The following is a 19,544-nucleotide window of genomic DNA, read 5'->3' as shown; positions in this document are numbered from 1 at the left end:
AATCAATTACAATACAATAAAATACTAAACAGTTCATTTTAATTGTAATTATATTTATAATATTGCTGTTTAACCATATTTGTGACCAAATAATTCAGCCTTGGAGAGCATAAGAGACTTATTTCAACCTTAAAACTATTAAATTGTATAATAAAATACTAGTTTAACTTTAACTTTAATCTATAAGCATCTTTCAAAATATATTTTCATACTTTTCATAAGCCAAATTTCCTTGAAACCTTTAAAGACTAAGTGTGCTTTAACAACAAAAGACGGTTGTCGAATATTTCTGTGAACACGCTGCTGCCTCTTTGAATATCAACATAAAAGAATGAAATGAAAGGAGTGATGATATCACTGAGAGTCTTGGATATAGTTAAATAATAAATGTGCTACCTTGTAGATGAATCTTGTTTTCAGGACTCTGGACCAAAACGGAACTGACAGAATCGAGGTTGTCATAGTTACTGCATCCAAGAGGGCCTGTCCTTGTTTCGGTCACCTTAAGGGAAGACAAGAGAAAGCACATGACAATACTCTGTGCAAAACAGAGACAGAAATGACACTGAGGCTATTAAATATGCAGAGCAGGCAGATGACTGGCCTGTGAAATCTAAGTTACATCCAGCTTCTACAAGCTCAAAAAAGGCATACTGTTTTAAACACCCCCTAGAAAAAAAGTCATATATTTAAAACACATTTATTTCATACTACAGTAAGTATAGTTAAAATCTATTAACATATTTACCAACATATCACTCGATACTTACTGATATAAAAATGATGGTAGCACTTTAATTTTACAGTCCTGTTCCCCATGTACATACTATGTACTTATTATAGTAATTACAATAACTATGTAAAACTAGGTACTAACCCTGAACCTACCCCTAAACCTAACCCTACCCCATGTACTTACCTTGTATTACCAGAACTTTCTTAGATAAATACACTGTAAGTACACTATAAGTACATGTAAGTACATGTACTGTAAAATAAAGTGCAACCAAAATTATAATGCACAGTTCTTAATATTAAGCCTAAAATGTGTTTAATGCCAATATTGATGAGGATTGCCTGGTCTTTGAATAATATCGGTCATCAAAAGCAAAATATTTAAAGTGTACCTAAAGTATACTTTTAATAGTTCCACTTTAGCACAATCAAATATAGTTATTTACATCTTTAGTTGGACTGGTAGAACTCCTGGTAGAATATAATAACTATATAATGAAAATGTCCCATAAATATGTTGTAAAGGAGCTCCAACGTCTGTCTAGAATACTATAACAATTGGTCTGTTACACCAAGGACCTGACTGTTATTGAGAAAGCTAGGGTATTATTTAGAATCAGAATCAGAATCAGAATCAGAAAGAGCTTTATTGCCAAGTATGTTTGCGCATACAAGGAATTTGTTTTAGTGACATAAACTTCCAGTACACAGAGACACCAACACACAGACAAAAAAAAAAAAAAAAAAAAAAAAGGTAGTCAAATAAATAAGTGTATATACAATTGTGCTATAAATGATAATGGAATAGGATTGAAAAAGATGCAGGGATGTACTAGGATGGAGGGGTAACAAATAAATATAAGGATGTTGCACTTGTTTGCATAAGCATAAGTGGGGAACATTTAACTGTTCATGAGGTAGATTGCCTGGGGGAAGAAACTGTTTTTGTGCCTTGCTGTTCTGGTATTTGCGGCTCTGAGACGCCGGCCAGATGGCAAAAGTTCAAAAATGGGGTGACTTGGATGTGAGGGATCCAGAGTGATTTTATGAGCCCTTTTCCTCACTCTGGATGTATACAGTTCTTGAAGGGTGGGCAGGGGAGCACCAATAATCCTTTCAGCAGTCCGAACAGTTCTCTGTAGTCTTCTGATGTCTGATTTTGTTGCTGAGCCAAACCAGACAGTTATAGAAGTACACAGTACAGACTCAATGACGGCTGAGTAGAACTGTTTCAGCAGCTCCTGTGGCAAGTTAAACTTCCTCAGCTGGCGAAGGAAATACAACCTTTGTTGGGCCTTTTTTACAATGGAGTCAATGTGAATGTCCCACTTCAGGTCCTGAGAGATGGTGGTTCCCAGGAACCTGAATGACTCCACTGCAGTCACAGGGCTGTTCATGATGGTGAGTGGGGGGAGTGCAGGGGGGTTTCTCCTGAAGTCCACGATCATCTCCACTGTTTTGAGCGTGTTCAGCTCCAGGTTGTTAAGACTGCACCAGACAGCCAGCTGCTCAACCTCTTGTCTGTAAGCAGACTCATCACCGTCCTGAATGAGGCCGATGACTGTAGTGTCATCTGCAAACTTCAGGAGCTTGACAGAGGGGTCTTTAGAGGTGCAGTCGTTGGTGTACAGGGAGAAGAGCAGAGGGGAGAGAACACATCCCTGAGGGGCACCAGTGTTGATGGAGCAGCTGTTTGATGTGAATTTCCCCAGTCTCACTAGCTGTTGCCTATCTGTCAGAAAGCTGGTGATCCACTGACAGATAGAGCTAGGAACAGAGAGCTGGGTCAGTTTGGTCTGGAGGGTTGTTGGGATGATGGTGTTGAAAGCCGAACTAAAGTCCACAAACAGGATCCTCACATAAGTCCCTGTTTTGTCCAGATGTTGCAGGATGAAGTGCAATCCTATGTTGATTGCATCATCCACGGACCTGTTTGCTCGGTAAGCAAACTGCAGGGGGTCCAGTAAGAGTCCAGTGATGTCCTTCAGATAACCCAGAACCAGTTTTTCAAACGACTTCATGACGACAGACGTTAGAGCCACAGGTCTGTAGTCGTTAAGTCCTGTTATCTTGGGTTTCTTTGGGATGGGGATGATGGTGGAGCGTTTAAAGCAGGAAGGTACTTCACACAACTCCAGGGATCTGTTGAAGATCTGTGAAAAGATGGGGGCCAGCTGGTCAGCACAGATTTTCAGACAGGCTGGTGTAACACCATCTGGGCCTGGTGCTTTTCATCTTTTGGTGCTTTTCTTCTTTTTAGGCCAAATTCACTAATGTACTGAAGGGCAATATTTCACAGTGAACGTAATGCACTTTCAGTGTACATAAATAGTGAAGGTTAATGGACCTGTGGCTGAACGCGACTTGAATTTGACAAAACATTTTGTACATATCAACATAGATATTTCAGATCTATTTATTATATTGGAAGGAACAGCATATACTGAAAGAAATGCAACGGTTAGAAGAAACGGATGTAAGTCAAATGAATCAATGCTCCAGAGCAAACAAACAGGTATGCATAAAAGTAGAACATCTATATCACTGACACCTCACTGACAGAACTATCAACACAGTATCTTTGTTCCCATCCAAGATTTGTGTTAAAATGTGCACAATCCCAGCTCAATCATTCCTGACAAAACCTTCAGTTTTTCCCTGACAAAAGTCACTATATCAAGGCTCGGCTGACACATGAGAAGAAAACTTACCGCCTGTGGGCAAATATATCTCCCTACCTGTCACTTACAAATTGTTCTCTGCTCTACATTGTCTTCTTTAATATATCCCCCAGTGAGTGAATAAAAGTCTTCATGTCATGTTTGTAGATTAATGGTGACCCAAAATTTCTGTCAGGCGAAACTAACTCTTCTTCTTCTGTGTTGGAAGAAAAGTTGCCTTTGTTCGACATCTACTCAAGGGTCAGTGGATAAACGGTGAAGCGGATCAAATGAGACTGAGTAAACACTATAGTAAACCCTCCAAGCAGAACGCAGTTGTTGTCATGCAAGTGAACCACTGAAAATGACTGAGGACCTGGAAAAGCCAAGGAAGCATTTCTAATGTCTTACACAAGCAGCAAATCCCCATTATCGAGAGCTGCTTTATTTAATTTCTATTCAGCGTGTTGAAATAACTTTCAAGCCAGTGAGAGAAAGTGAAAGCCGAATCAAGAGAAAAAGCACAAGTTCAGCAAGCCTACAGCTAGCATTTTCATTCCTCTTATTGACGCGTCCACGCAATTAATTAAAATCCAAGGAACCTCTACAGGGATCAGCAGATTAATTTCTAACAAAGACAGATGTCCGACTTAGGAGGGAAATTGACCAATTGCAAGCTTAAAGATGGGTTTTTCTATGCATAGCAATGAGCCGGTACACAACAAGGGCCCAATGAAGCGGAGCATGTGCAGAACTTTCTATAATGAAACAGAGAAAAACTGAGAACTGTTGCTTCAGCTAGTGCATCTGAATTGGAAATTCTGAATCTACCTGAGTATGCACTATGTGCCATCCATTATAGATGCTGAGTACAAACCATATGGACTGAAAACTGTTTTTTTTTTTTTTTTTTTTTTTTTAACAATCTTCAGTGTTTTATTTGTGCTGACCACATCAGAACTTCCAGCAGCAGGCTTTAATGAAATCAGTAACTGGTACAAGGGCTGCATTCAGTGTGGCTGAGACTGAAGGGATGTATTCAAGGAAAGGGGTCAGTTGTGACTTGTAACATTCACTCTAGATCACTCTGAGCTTCATAAGACTGTTCCCTCTGTCTTTATTAAAGAAGACCCGGTGCCCTCGATCCTAGACGTGTCATTCTATACATAGACATTCTTTTATCTCTAACTGCCATGCTTAGAGACTAAAACACTGCACTGAAAATAGAAAGCATAATAATCACAGCCCCTATGCCTCACTTTTAATGCTCAGATAGATAGATAGAAAGTACAGAACAACATGACAGTAATCCTTCAAAAGTAGCTAAAATGATTTGCTAAACATTAGCCATCCATTGCATTTCTCAAACAGTAAATGAGGAAAAACAGACAGTTCTGTAATTCCCACCTGTGATTAATTCAACAAAGACTGTGGAAAATATCATTGAGTGGGCCTGCGTAGCTACATATTTGAATAATAATGGATTTTAAGATGCAGATCCCAGCTTTTTTGATACGCTAGAAATGTCATTAATGTTTCATAAGCAATGGCACTTATTATACAGTTGCTTTAAACAAAGTTCCAGCTAGAATGGGGTCTGTGTTTAATCAGAGAGAATTAGTCAATAGGCGTTTTCCTATTTGCATCAGGCATGTTTTTACACTGCATTGAAACAATCTTTGAGATATTTTAGCAGCTGTTTTCATAAAAAGTCCCTTTCTGGTGGGTTAGCATACCCTTCGTTTCAGTGGGCGCTATGGGGGAAGATTATCATTGTTGGAAAGTGTGCATTAGAATGGAATTATACCCTTCTCTACAGAAAATATGACTTTATTGAAAGCAGCAGGGAATCATCGGCGAGGCTAGTAGTGGTTAATGCTCTCAGCTCCAGCTTGTGAAATCTTAGAATGGAACACAAAGGCATGCTCTCTACAAGAGAGCTTCATCTGCACGCATTAGCTTGAAATTCTTTTTGATTTTTCAAGCATTCTTTCCTCGCAGCTGGATTCGGAAGTTCTCTCTCTGGTTTATGGCAGTTAAAAGGGAGAGACTGGGGGAGTTGTCGAGGTGCTTGGCAGAGTTTTCATGCCTCCCAGCTTGTGCTCGGGATGCTTGACTGATGACCCAGACAAACGTCAAAGCACTACCAGTGGCAAAATGCCCAACTCTTTCTCTGAATTATAATCTTCCATAAAGTTTTCTACAGTTCATATACTCTACCACAGATTTTGTGAGAGAATTCATAGCATGCAAAATAATTATATGATTGCTTAACAGAGAAGAATATGAGTATTACAGTACATATGAAAATAGGGAATAAAAATAAAAAAGGCCATATATTTTATATATAAAAATTATGTGTATGCTTAATTTAAAGGGACAGTCCACATAAAAATCAAAATCGTCACCATATTCTTAAGTCATTCCAAGCCAAAAAGAAAAAAAAAATATTGTTGAAAAATGTTGGTAAACCAAACTGTTTAGATTGCCATAGAACCAGTCTAGCTTTCCCAATAAAAGTCGTTAACTGTCAAAAAAAGAAAGAAAGTTATAATTGTTTTGTTACCAACATTTCAAAATAACTTCCAAAAACACCTTTTGGTTGAATGAAGAGGAGTCAATGATAACAACATTTTCATGTCTGGATCGTCTATATTTTTAAAGGGGACATCAGATGCAAAATGCACCTTTACATACGAGAGTGTGGACAAAACCACCCTAATTAAATACCATTCACAATTATTATTATTTTTTTAATCCCAAGAAATCCTAAGTCTCAATAGGCTTTATGCTCAATAACTTCTGCATTTTGCCTCAGCCAGCTCATTTACATCAGGTGCAGTGCCTGAAGCTGGCATTAACTGTGGAGACATTACAGGAGAAGTTGATATTTTACACTCACTTTTTAAAAGAGCTTCCACCGATTACTGTGAACAGTGCTAACTGCATTGTGAGGCAGTCAGATTTCACTAACAATAAGGAGATGTTTCAAGTAACATCAACACTTTGAGGCTGAGTATTTTCATGCTATATTCAACTAGCTAAGTCTCAGTTTCTTATAGCTTACATTACTCATTTAGCTGATGCTTTTATCCAAAGCAACTTACAATTGCTGTATATGTCAGAGGTCACACACACCTCTGGAGCAACTAGGGGTTAACTGCCTTGCTCAGGGACACATTGGTGTCTCACAGTGGATTCAAACCCGGGTCTCTCACACCAAAGGCATGTGTCTTATCCACTGCACCATCAACACCTCTTATAGAAATTATACGTGTCTTTTCATTATTAGTTTTAACCTATCCAGATAACGTGTTTACTTATATTGTATTCATTTTGACTGATGTGTGTTTATGCAACATATACAGTACGATTTTTGTATGAATATTAACAAAATAATTTCTTAATTTCAAACAAGAATTAGGTGACTATGAGAGACAAGCATGAGGGTGTTTCAGGTCAGTGAATAAGGCAAGATATTTCTGAAATAAATTCTCATAATTCTAAATACATTTCTACTTAAATATTTAACAAATATTTAAATAGATTATTAATACATGACTTTTATAGTTTATAACAAAATATTTAGTTTAATTATTTTCACAGGATGGTAAATTATTAACCTGTATTACTGTCCCACAGCAGTTGTTCCTGTGATAGCACTGTGTGACTGCAATGATGTTGCACTATACTGTATCAGACAGCACAACACTCGCAGCTTAGCATCAGTGAAGTTCCTCCTGTTCGTAGCTGTCAATTTATCTAACATAATCAGCAAATTTGTCAAAATGGTATTTTACATCCACATTTCTTTTTATAAAACTCATAATTTATATATATATAAAAAAAAAAACTACTGTATGAGACCAGGCCTAGATATAACAAATGGACTGTCCCACTAGCAGTGTCAGAAATTAACTTTTTTTTTTTTTTTTTTTTTCAAGAAAAGTATTTGCTTGAAATTGATTTTAAGGGGCATTTGAAAGCATTATGAACTTTCGTTTTTTCTAACCATGCAAAAGTACATATACAGAAGTGAAGTCATTGGCTAAAATTCTACTAGAAATATGTGACCAGCGTTCTTGCATAAAGTCAATTATAAGCTGTTTCAGTTTTCTAATATGATGTCATATTGCACAAGTCTCGCCCATGGCGGATGACGGACTGTCCCGTATTAGCATATTTTTGCCCTCAGCCAGTTGTACGCTGTCCACCATTTTCTCCACGTTCGAGCAGCTGTAGTGACAACAATATCTTGTAAGCAATACAGGTGTTTTGTAGTTGGATGTAAAAGTGAACATATGACTCTTCATTTTCTCCCGACATTAGAGCCACTGAGGACGCAGTGGATTTGTTTTTGATTGTAATACTCCACCGAATACACCTAAATTGCTTTATGTCTGCGCAAATCTTATAACTCCAGGCTGCTTTCCGAAAGTGGGACAGTTTGCTGCTTATTAATAGGTGGCAAGGTAGTTGTTAAGTTTAGGTATTGAGTAGAATTAAGGGATCTAAAATATGGACATGCAGAATAAGACATTTGTACTGACACATACCATTCAGTGGGTTGTTACATGTGTGTATTTACACAAATAGTACAGCAGTAGATACTATGTTGTACTTACACTGTGGTTACATACTATGTACACATCTAGTTACCATGTAAGTAAACAGGTATCAAGGACACAATATAAAGTGGGACCCAAAGTCTAATGAGTCCTTGACCCATTGCCTGGTGTTCATCCAAGCCACTTCAGAGATATCAATTCTGGCCACTTAGCATGATGAATTGGAAGTATATCACCATGATTGCAGAAGGCATTCAGGTGACATGAAATCATAAAGTTGGACAATAAAATGCGCTTGAATACTCCAATCATACTCAAGATTCTAAATGCACTGATTGTTATAAACCTCAACTAACACTCCTCCCTCCTGTAAATCAAAATGAAATCCTGCGATTCATCTCAACTGGCACTCAGCACATTTCCTGTCCACCGTCATCTCTGACTGTGGAGGTTAAAGATTCATTTAGTATTTGCGATGCAGAAAATCCTCCTCATAAGTCTATTATTCATTAGAGCCTGACACCTCACTTATATTCAAAATGGCTGAGGAATGGACTGGGCTCTCAAAGAAATTATTGAAATGGAACGGTTAATTTGTCACACTGATGCATAATTCCACCTGCACCTTTATATTTATTAATTTATTTGCTATATTCCCTCTATACCCTCCCCCAAGAAAATAGCTCTTCCATTTGAGCAGACCACTCTCTCTAAAACGTTGTAAGTTTGCAACAGAAAGAATCGCCAGTTTGGTGTGAGCCTTTGTATTAACATCCACATTACATTGTCTTCATCCACGTGAGGTAAAAATCCATGGGCTGAATTAAAGACAGCTGATCCTGAGAATATTTCACATCAATCACCTGAAATGTCAAGCAAAATAAAGGCATCTGAAAGGACCCCCATCTACTAATTTCAATCATGATAACTTAAAAGCTCTTAAGCCAAGACACTTGCTGTCAGGAGACAAGGTAAATACAAATAAACTAGAGTGAAATAGGGAATAAATGTATGCGTTTAGCAGACGCTTTTATCCAAATTTTTATTACATTCTTTTTTACCAATATGTGTGTTCCGGAATCGAATCCACAACCTTTTGTGCTGCTAATGCAATACTCTATCACTGAGCCACAGGAACATGGAACATAGTTCAATTCTTTCAAATTCCGGAACCAACAGCTGTGCGTTCTTCCAGCGATGCTGATTGAATACCATCAATCAGCAGTATGACAGATATCATTACAGAATCATCCTTTGTTTTTCAAACCATTCTAACTCTAACTTTCCAATAAGTATTTAGGAGAGTGTATGATGCATGCTGCAGAAGTATGCACATAGGGCAGAGTATGTGGGCTACTGTTTCAAGCACAATCCCTTACCTGACACATATTACTTGCTACCGGTAACTTGTTTTGGATTAGCTGATGTATGATGTGTCAAAGAGCTTAAAGCTGAATATGTGTGTAAAAACAGTGCCTATTAAACACAATTGAACTTTATCAGATGCTCCTCTGTGTGTACACACATCATTTTGTTCAAACCTGCGATTCATTAATACCTCATATTTCCACAACCGAAAACACAGGAACAAAAATGAAGGGAAAATTGATGTGCTTCTCTAACATTTAACCCACTTCTTTTGATCTCCAAATGATGCAGCTGCAAAACAACAGAAACAGCCGAGCTCAAATCAAACCCCTTTCCAAAAATAAGCACTCAAACATGGGGTCAGGTCCCCAGGTCTGAGTGCATCTAGGCCACAGGGTTACCTTGATAGCAGTGGAAGCAATCTGGAGGTGGTGTAGTCTGCGCAGAGTGCTCTCTCTGTCTATGAAGTAGGAGGCAGCCAGCTGGTGCAGGGCCTCCAGAGTCACAGCCGTGCCATTTGAGTCAGTAAGGTCTGCCGTCCGGCTTAGCCTCCGCTTGTCCACAAATATAGTCAACGCCTCCTCACCTGCAACAGGGCACAGCAACATAAAAGAGTGAGGAACGCTGGGGAAAATGGCTTCTTGAAGAATGTTCTTTGTGTTTATGTTAGGAAGAGTGAAGCAAGGGAATTGTCTATACAGTAAATGTCTTGAAGGGAATAGAACATGGATCATTTATCAAATAAAATATGTTTCTTTTTCTATAAATGTATTATGCTAACACTTATAAATAATGAGAACGTAAGCTGTCATTAAAAGACTTTAACACTTTACATAATGCTGAACAGATGCATAGTTATGACATGAGTATATCTGAACATTTTATGAAATCTTATTAATACGATTATGATCCTAAATATAGATACATCTAACAAGTTACAATATATATATATATATATATATATATATATATATATATATATATATATGTTTTCTTTTTTTTTTCTATGGAAATTATGATAATCAGTAGAATACAATTTAAGAAAAAAGAAAAAAAAAATGGCATATAAAAGCGTCTGCCAAAGTGCATAAATTTACATGAACAGTCAGCTTTGTTCAAGTACCTCCGAGTGTAGCTGAGAGCAGAAAGTGTGTGCCATATTTCCTGATGATGTTCTCGGTAATGGCACTGAGAGTGGGTCTGCGGCCCAACTGTCTGATGGTCTGCATGAACTCTGGATCGAGGGGTAGAGCCACGCCATTGTCCTCTCTCTCCAGAGCCAGGCTGTTCACCTTCCAGCGCCCAAACTCTCTGCAAGGTCACACGAAAACACACACACATACACCCTATTTGGAAATGTCCTTCATTCGAGCCACAACGGACACAGGAGGATAAAACCCTGAACATCATTTCTTCAACAGCTGGGAGAGTTTGTTTTAGTATCTGGTTCAGTGGAAGCCACAGTACAGTTTAAGCTTTTTTGAAATTGCCATCCTGTACATTCTCCAAGCTAAAAAAAAAGTAATGTTTAAAGAGAGGTCTGAGAAACCTTCACACAGCTTAAGTACAACGCATATTCGGTTAAGACCTGCTGAGGAGAAAATGCGATGACTGCATGACCCCCGTGCCTGCAATTCAATCATATTATGCATTCCCTTTATTTTTTCCAGCTTCAGCTTTAGGAATAGCTCTGTCATGCTTTAAAAGCTGTTAGCCTCTACATAATGGTGCAGTTTGTGTTTGTTTATTTTATTTGTGCCTGTGACTTCTACACCTAAGAAGGGCTGACTGGGACTATCTGTAACAATGGCAATTTTCTTTCTTTCATGGATAAAAGGTAAGAAGAGTCTGTTAGATGAGAACAGTTGGAATTTAGTTTGAGAAAATCAGCTGAAACTATCCTTTTCTGCCTTTCAATTACAGCAAATGCTGCTCACCACAATACACAGTGAAATGTTCCTTACATAACTTTTAGAACTGCAACTGAAAAAGATGTGCCTCAAGGCTATGTGGCTGTACTAAGTTATATATTACATCAGAATGTAAGCTATACTTTAAAAGAATGACCATCACGGTGTTGAGTTAACAGTAAGATGCTTTAATTAATTAATGCATTAATTTGGTATGGTAAAAGAAAATGGTTAAGAAATGCAGAATGCAAAACACAAAGTGCCAGTGCTGGCCTTGATATACAGTATAAGTATAAAACGGATAGTGAAAAATGAAATTTATTTTACAATACGTGCATATATGTGTACTTACAGTGAACTTACCAAAGAAAGTATAAGGTAGCTACACGGGTTAAATTTAGGTGTAAGTTCAGGGTTAGTTCCTAGTTATTGTAATTATTATAATAAGTATATAGTTTGTACATGTCAAACAGGACTGTAATGTAAAGTGCTATCCAACCAAAATGACAGAAGTTAGGGAAAGACATTTGAGAACAATGTGCATTTAATGATCATTTTAATTTTTAATTGTAATGTGTAATATTTATACAATGTGATGATTTATCATTCAGTATATTATTAGAGGAAATATTTTGGGACATTTCCTAGTAAAGGAACCTTATCTTTGCAACCAACTATTGGGTAATCTGGTTTCAGTTGTCAGCTGATTTTTATTATTATTATTATTATTATTATTATTATTATTATTATTATTATTATTATTATTATTATTATTATTATTTACATAATCCTTTTTTACATGTTGTTAACTTGAAAGTTTCAGTAAAAAAGATTTCATTTAAAATTAGATGCATCTTATTAATTTCACTGACTAAAAATAGATCTGTCGAATTAATATCATAATGTTGTCACAAATGTCAAAATTCAGCAGAGCATACCCTAGAGGTAATCTTGCCTCATTATACCTTGTATATTATATTGCAGAATATAGCTTGCTAAATATGTATGTATCTAAATAATAGCAGATGACATTTATTGACACTGGAAAAGAAGAGCAGCAAAGACAATGAGACAGAGTAAGACAAATGGAGGGGAAGAGGGACAGAAAGAGATGAAATGGAGAGAGGAAGTATGATCGACACTGTGCCAGAACAAAAGTTCTTGATGGACAGTTATGGATGGAGCTGGAGGCTAATCCACCACTGAGCCCACGCTGCAGCCTCACAGCAGGAAAAGGCATATTGAAGAACTACCTGCCAGCCTTCCCCACAGAGACACAGAGTCAACGCTGAGAACCTGCTCCAGAGGAAGCAGTCTGAAGCCAAAGGGCTGTCACAGTACAAGCAAATGAGACCAGCTTGTTATAATGTCAGAGGCAGCGCTATGTTTGAAACATCCGGATGACTCTTACATCCAGTCTTCATTAAGAGGAATGAGTCAGATTTATGCAACATTTTTGCAATATTATGCAACACATTCTAAATGAGATTTGTGGATAGACAAAAAAGGTTTGAGGTTAAGTTAGATTACATTGAGTTATTAAACTAGTTTCATGGCTGAACATTTATTGTGATTAAAAGTGATGAAAAAAAGAAAAAAAAAACTAAACTAAATTTAACACATAAAAATGAATCATGATTGGATTTTCCATCCATTAGATCTATTCTGGTTTGAACAGCACAGCCCAGCTGCTATACAGCCATCACACCTCAACAAACCACATTTACAGAAAGCAGTTAGTACAGAATGACTATAAAGCTGTTCACACAGAAGAGATTTTCATGTTCAAAAATAGTTATATGTGCATTGCAATGAAACGGGAATCAAGAGGATGTAAGACGTTTTTAAAAGTTGGATTATTTTTGACATGGCAGAGGTCACTTCTCACCTCAGTTTGGACATTTTTATATAAGTGGAAGAAAGGGGGAAGAGGGAAACCACAGTGTCTGATCCAGTGAGTATTATGTATTTCACTTAAATGTTGTTAACCGTATCAAAGTTTCCCACAAATGTCCACTCATATTCAAAACTACATGCAACAAAATGCAGATGAAAGCAAATAAATGCTGCTTAAATACTTGGTGTCAGTGATACTTTTATTCTTCAAGGACAAGAATAATGTTACAAAATATTTCTTTTTAAAATAAAGAAAATTCTTTTGAACTTTCTATTTATCAAAAAGAATCCTAAAAAAAAAAAAAAAAAAATGTAACACATTTTCCACAAAGGCAGCACGACTGTTTGCAACTTTTAAAATAATAATATAAATATTTCTTGAGCACCAAATCAGCATATTAGAATGATTTCTGAAGGATCATCTGACACTCAAGGCTGGAATAATGTCTGGTGAAAATTCAGCTTTACCACAGGAATATATTACTTTTAAATATCATTTCACAATATTACTGTTTTATTCCATTTTTAATCAAATAAGTGAAGTCTTGATGAGAATAAGAGATGTTTAAGATAATCGTTTGTATCTGTAAAGCCAATCCATCTTAATTTGTGCTCTGCATTGAAAATATATGTTCTTTTGCATTTTTAATAACTTTTGAGGCTGTTATTTCGCTATGTTGACCCACAGATTGGTTAACACACTCACAGCAAGGATGGATGGCATTTGTATCCAAGACTATCTGTGTCAGGCTGCAACTCAACCAGTCCATAAATCTAGAAACTCTCACATAATAAATGCTTGCTGCACAGAAACATGTCAAAAGGTGTCAGTCACTGTTTGAGAGCCTGTTAGTCTGTCAGCATTCATAGAGGACGCCATATACAGTGCACACTCAACACTGCAACAGTATACACATGTATACTGTACATACCATACCTTGTGAATTATTGTGATGTTTTTATCAGCTGTTTGAACTCACATTCTGATGGCACCCAGAATGAGGTCCTTAATTTGTCTATTAATTATCTATTAATGAGAAAGTGATGTGATGCTAAATTTCTCAAATTCTGTTCTGATATATATATAAATAAATATTTATACAATTAAAAAAAAACTTACACTAAACAAACTGATCATGTGATGGCAAAGCAGAATTTTCATAAATTATTACTTTAGGATTCAGTGTCATATGATCGTTCAGAAATCTTTTTTTTTTTAATTTTTTTTTTAATAAGAATAGAACAGCATTTATTTGAAATAGAAATATTTTGTAACTTTCATTAAAAAAAAAAAAAAAAAAAAAAAAAAATAGTTTTCCATCATGAGTGATGAGCAACATCTATATGTTTGAAAACAGTTTCCCTTTAAAAATGTGATTCAATTAAAGAGCCGGTCATATGGTATTTTAAAGTGCCCTGATACTGTGTTAAGAGTCCCCTACAACAGGTTTAAATGCATCTTAGGTCAAAACATTGTTATTTTCTCAGAATATACATTTAATATTAGAATAATTTTTCAATGATTTCAAAACGATTTGTCCTAAACAGTTCTGAGTTTAAGGTCTGCAAAACTTCTCCCTTCCATAAGCCTACTCTGCTCTGAATTGTCAGCTGGCCAAGGCTGTTGTGATTAGGGTTGCAAAAAAGGTGGGAAATTTCCAGTAAATATCGGAAATATTCCTTTACGTGATGTGAAAGAAGTTTTATTGCAATCATTATTATTATTATTATTTACTAATTTCAGGTTCACGTGTGGGAACTATGGTAGAATCCCCAGAGAGGCTGAAAACACAGCGTCTTCTCGACATGATGTAAACACACTCACTAACTAGTGGAAGTGTTTGTCAGAGTGTTCGTATTTCGGGATTATTCAAACTTGTTACTGTACCTTGTGACATATTATATAGGTAACAGGCAGAAGATTTAAAAATATGACGACTCATTAAGGCAGTTCAGAGTCGACTCTTTCTTTCGAGAGACAATATCTTTATTTATCATGCACTTTTTTGATTGACATCTTTGCAGACTGTTTACACTGAAGGATAGCTACGTTACAAACTGCAAAAAAATATATTTCTCAAAAACCCATACGACTTGCTCTTTAAACCTTTATAACAGCTCTAATTTCAAAATATAAAAAACTATTTTTAAAATATTTTTCAATAAAGTGCACTTTATTGCCAACTAGCAGCAGAATTGTCAATTCAAGACTAACCTGAGGCTAATTGAAAAGTCAGGCTTCACCTCATTAGTTGTGTTTATCAGACACTTCTTCCTGCTAACATTAATCTGATGTAAACACGCTCATTAAGGCCTTACTCATTCCAAGGCATAAGTCATTTAGAACTTTAAGAAACATTCTGGACCTAAAATTAGAGCTAATTGGTCGACAAAGGACTAAATTTGTTATTTATTCGAAGACTATGTCTTCATACTGAAATATTGAGTCATCATAGCCCCAGTCATCATCACTCCTGTCAGTTGTGAGATATGACTTAACATACGCACCTCTGTGTGCTTCCATCATTCATTTCCCATGAGGAAAGTCCAACAACTCATCTCTCTTATTCAAGCCCTGGCGCTGATAAACTGAACTAGGAAAACAATCTACCATGGCAATGACCGAAGAGCCAGTAGGTGTTTTGTCCTTGATTGTGTTTCCAATGCAAGTGCAACCGTACTCAGGGGATATAAATGTCGTGAAACATAAATAATGAGACGATTAGCTATTGGGCCTGACACTACTAGCCTGATATCTCTTTCTCTCTCTCTCCCTCTCTCTCTCCTTCTGTCGATCTCTCTCTCACTCCCACCCACCCACCTTCTCTCCTTCTCTTATATAGGGTAATTTAGGGTATTCTGGGACACTTAGTCTCTGTAGAGTACATACATTTTTGGTCTATGTTAGCTTTAGCATATTAAGTGATAATTTACTTACAGTTTATGCTTTTATATCTAATGCATTAAAAAGTATTTTAGTATCTTTTAAGTATTTTTTGTTTTTTAGGGCATTGAAATGTTTTGACATGCCCTGATGTTTGTATTCATTTATGCTTATAACATATTTACATACTTATAACCTATTAATGGCTAAAGTCTGATTGGACTATATTCAGCACAAACTCTGCTTTAATAATATGTGACTATGCATGTATGTCCACTTTTGCATTTTTTTTTTTTTCATGAATTATGTCCCGCAAAACACCTTATAATGAATTGTGGGATTTCATGAATACTTTATAACCAGTTGCAATACATTATAATACTCATCTATTGTTACACTTTTAGAAAGTATAATGCGTAAAACACTCAAAGGGCAAAACACGAATATCTGATGTAACAAAAAAAAAACAACAAAAAAATAGCAAACATTGTAGTGCATTTTAACTTAAATTACAATTATTTATGAAAATATATAATGCATAAGAATGTACATTAGAAACATATAGAAAGGCTTCAAATAAAATGTCAAAAATGCAAATAACAACCATGATTGCCATAAATGATCTAGTGTTGAAGTTTCTAGCTGATTTGATTGCTTTTGGAACAATTTCCCTTGGCGATGCAAAAAATAAAAATAACTGTTAACATTGTGTGTAAGGTGTGACTTATTCAAAATGAACTTCTTGTTCAAATGATTTTTGTATAATGGCAATAGCACACTTGCAATTGTGCTGTTGGATTTAAATTAAATTGTCTTTGATATAACATATAACTGGTGTAGGCATGTGCCGATATTCCGTGATGCTATATATCACGGTAATGGATATGCACAATATTCTTATTGTGGGCACTTCTAAATACCATGAATAATTATATAGTACAAATCATTCAGAATTTGGAATGCAGATTAAGAATACTTTTCCAATCAACTGGTAAAAATGCACAACACCGCCGTATGCTGCTTGAAAGACGCGTGTGCGTGATGTTAAAAGGCCTGCATGAGAATCACATGGAGGAATGCATGAGACATGCACTGAATAAAAACAAATTCACTCTCTGACAGCAGATGGTGCTAAAGTGCAGCCCTTACCCTGGAAAAGCCATAAATAAAGCAGCTGTGCTACTTTCTAAAACATATTTAAATAATTTTAAATAGCCATTCAGATTTGTATATTCGCTATGGTGTTCATCACAGCGCCAAATACTTGTATATTTAGACTTAATAGGTTATTTATTATCAAGCTTTTTTTCATTTTAATCTGGAAAACAATATGCCCTAGATATTGTTGAAACTGTTTTGATTCTTTATTGTTTATTCACACTTTACATTAGAGGTTCGTTAGTTAACATCAGTTAATTCATTGATTAGAATAAACAGCCAATGAAAAATTCTTCTGAAAATTCACTAATCTTAGGTATTCCAATTTTTAATAACACATTAAAATCTAAAGTTGCAACTGTGTTATGTAATGAGCTTACATGAACTAAGACTTGTATTTTTTAATAAAGATTAATAATTTCTGTAGCAAATGTATCCATTGCTTGTTGTGAATATTAATGGTTATGTAATGAGATCTTATTTTAAAGTGATATATATGGGTCTTTATAGTTCTTTTGCACTTTAATCTGTGTAAAACTTTTAACTTTAACTAGAAAAAAAGTATTTATACCTGTTATACTGTATTATGACCATTTATATCATTACATTATAATACCTTATACTGTGATAAAAGCAATAGCAAATAATCACAAAAGGAAAATTTGATGCAGGCACAACCCTAAACTGGTGTGGTGAAATATACTAATAACAAAATAAATCCAACAGTAAATAAGAGGTGCACAATACAAACATTTAATTCCACGAAAAAAAAAAAAAAAAAAAAAAAAAAAACTTTTCAAATAGCAGAAGTCTTGCGTGTGTTTCATTTGAAATTCCACAACAGTGAACATCACAGTTTCTGCTCCAGTTTGATTTCCAGGACAACACTGAGATATTCGTTTGATAAGAGCAGTTCAAAGAATATCTGCAGAACCCAGCTGTCAGTAATGTCCTGTAAACAGTACACACGACTGCATTAAGTTAAATATCCCTCTAAAATAGCACAAAGTAGAGCCACTAATTGAGCAATCAATGATCGGAGGCTTTTATGGAAAATCTTCAGACATTACTGTCGTTAGGCTAAATATTTTCCGTCTAAATTTATTTGAATGCTGAAGAGGCCGGAGGCTAATAGACCTCTAATGCTTCAGGCATTAATAACACTTATGACTTTTACATTATTTTTTTAGAATGTATAATAATTCAATTATATTTATTCCTCTTAAACCCTTTCAGACGCTTTCTCCATTGGAAATCTTGATTGATTCAACACTGTCCTTACTCAAAGTTTTTGCTTTTGCTGTAAAAGCAGAGGTCTGTGTATGTGCAATGGTTATACTCTATATGTTTTTAATTAAGAATTTTACCATTTTACTTAATTACATTAATTACATTAATATTTTGCCCTAAGTTTATAGGTTTTCCCATAGTCCCTTAATTATGAAAAAATATCTTATTTTGTTTAAATTTTTTTCATATACAGACTTGTATACTGAAGTTATGACTTACTAATTTATAAAAAGGTAATAAAACTGTAGCACCATCATCAGCACAGTCACATAAAAGCATACGATTAAAGCCATGCAGCTCAACTCTCCTTCTCTATAAACATAATTCAATATATTTAAATATCATGAACTCAACCATTTAGCATCTGAAAACAACAGCAAATATTTTAAACACAACTAAACATGGGAAGGCAGCAAAATATCTCCATTGTATTTATTTTAAATGTTTGACTATGATGTATTTAAATGTCCCTAATACTCTAAATATATAATACTCTAAATTCTAGTAAAGGATGGAAAGTACACATGTCCTGTCTAATTTGGATGTAAAAAAATAAAAATAAAAAACATCACAGACTCTGTCGACTTTATACACTGAGTCTCATTGCAGAGTGCAGGAAAACTTCAGTAAGACGGTGTTTGCATGGGGGAATTACTGCTTATCCTCATTGTTGCTCACACAGCTCTGGCTAAGCCGACAATTGCTGTCACCTTGTCCTCATGGAGCTTCACTATTAGCATCACAGGGAGGAACGAGTGAGCACGTATCTGCTCCGGCAACCTTTTCCACTCCCATCGGCTTGTCCGCCTCAGTCACCCATCATCCCGTGCAGCACCCTCCCATCATACACTTGTCAGGCAGCATATGTCTGGTGTTTTATGAGATCCCTTTCATGCATCTGACAGGAAGGATAGACACTACTGACTCTTTACTGTACCCTTGGGCTCTGTTCAACCTTTGGTGGAAGGTAAATGGGGAGAATGAGAATATAATATTTGACACAATTTTACCTTTAATGTATGTCACCGCACACCACAGGCAAATTCGTAGAAATCTAGGTTTGTTTTCACCAACA

At 35.8% G+C, this 19,544-nt stretch overlaps 1 protein-coding gene across 2 annotated transcripts in view; it reads right to left on the bottom strand.

Annotated features, from left to right (window-relative positions):
* The window catches only part of LOC113050484 (BMP/retinoic acid-inducible neural-specific protein 3-like), a 32,121-nt gene that overhangs the window by 9,445 nt on the left and 3,132 nt on the right, over positions 1-19,544 (bottom strand). For both annotated transcript variants that reach the window (XM_026213471.1, XM_026213472.1), the window contains exons 3-5: positions 10,455-10,642; positions 9,733-9,917; positions 397-502 (exon numbers count right to left, since the gene is read on the bottom strand). In XM_026213471.1, the coding sequence (XP_026069256.1) occupies positions 397-502; positions 9,733-9,917; positions 10,455-10,642 (479 nt within the window). The remainder of the gene's footprint in view (positions 1-396; positions 503-9,732; positions 9,918-10,454; positions 10,643-19,544) is intronic.

The sequence above is a fragment of the Carassius auratus genome, chromosome 31 (assembly GCF_003368295.1).
Source record: "Carassius auratus strain Wakin chromosome 31, ASM336829v1, whole genome shotgun sequence".
NCBI lineage: Eukaryota > Metazoa > Chordata > Actinopteri > Cypriniformes > Cyprinidae > Carassius > Carassius auratus.
The sequence above is the reverse complement of the archived record's forward strand: the minus strand, read 5'-3'. Positions and strand labels throughout refer to the sequence as shown.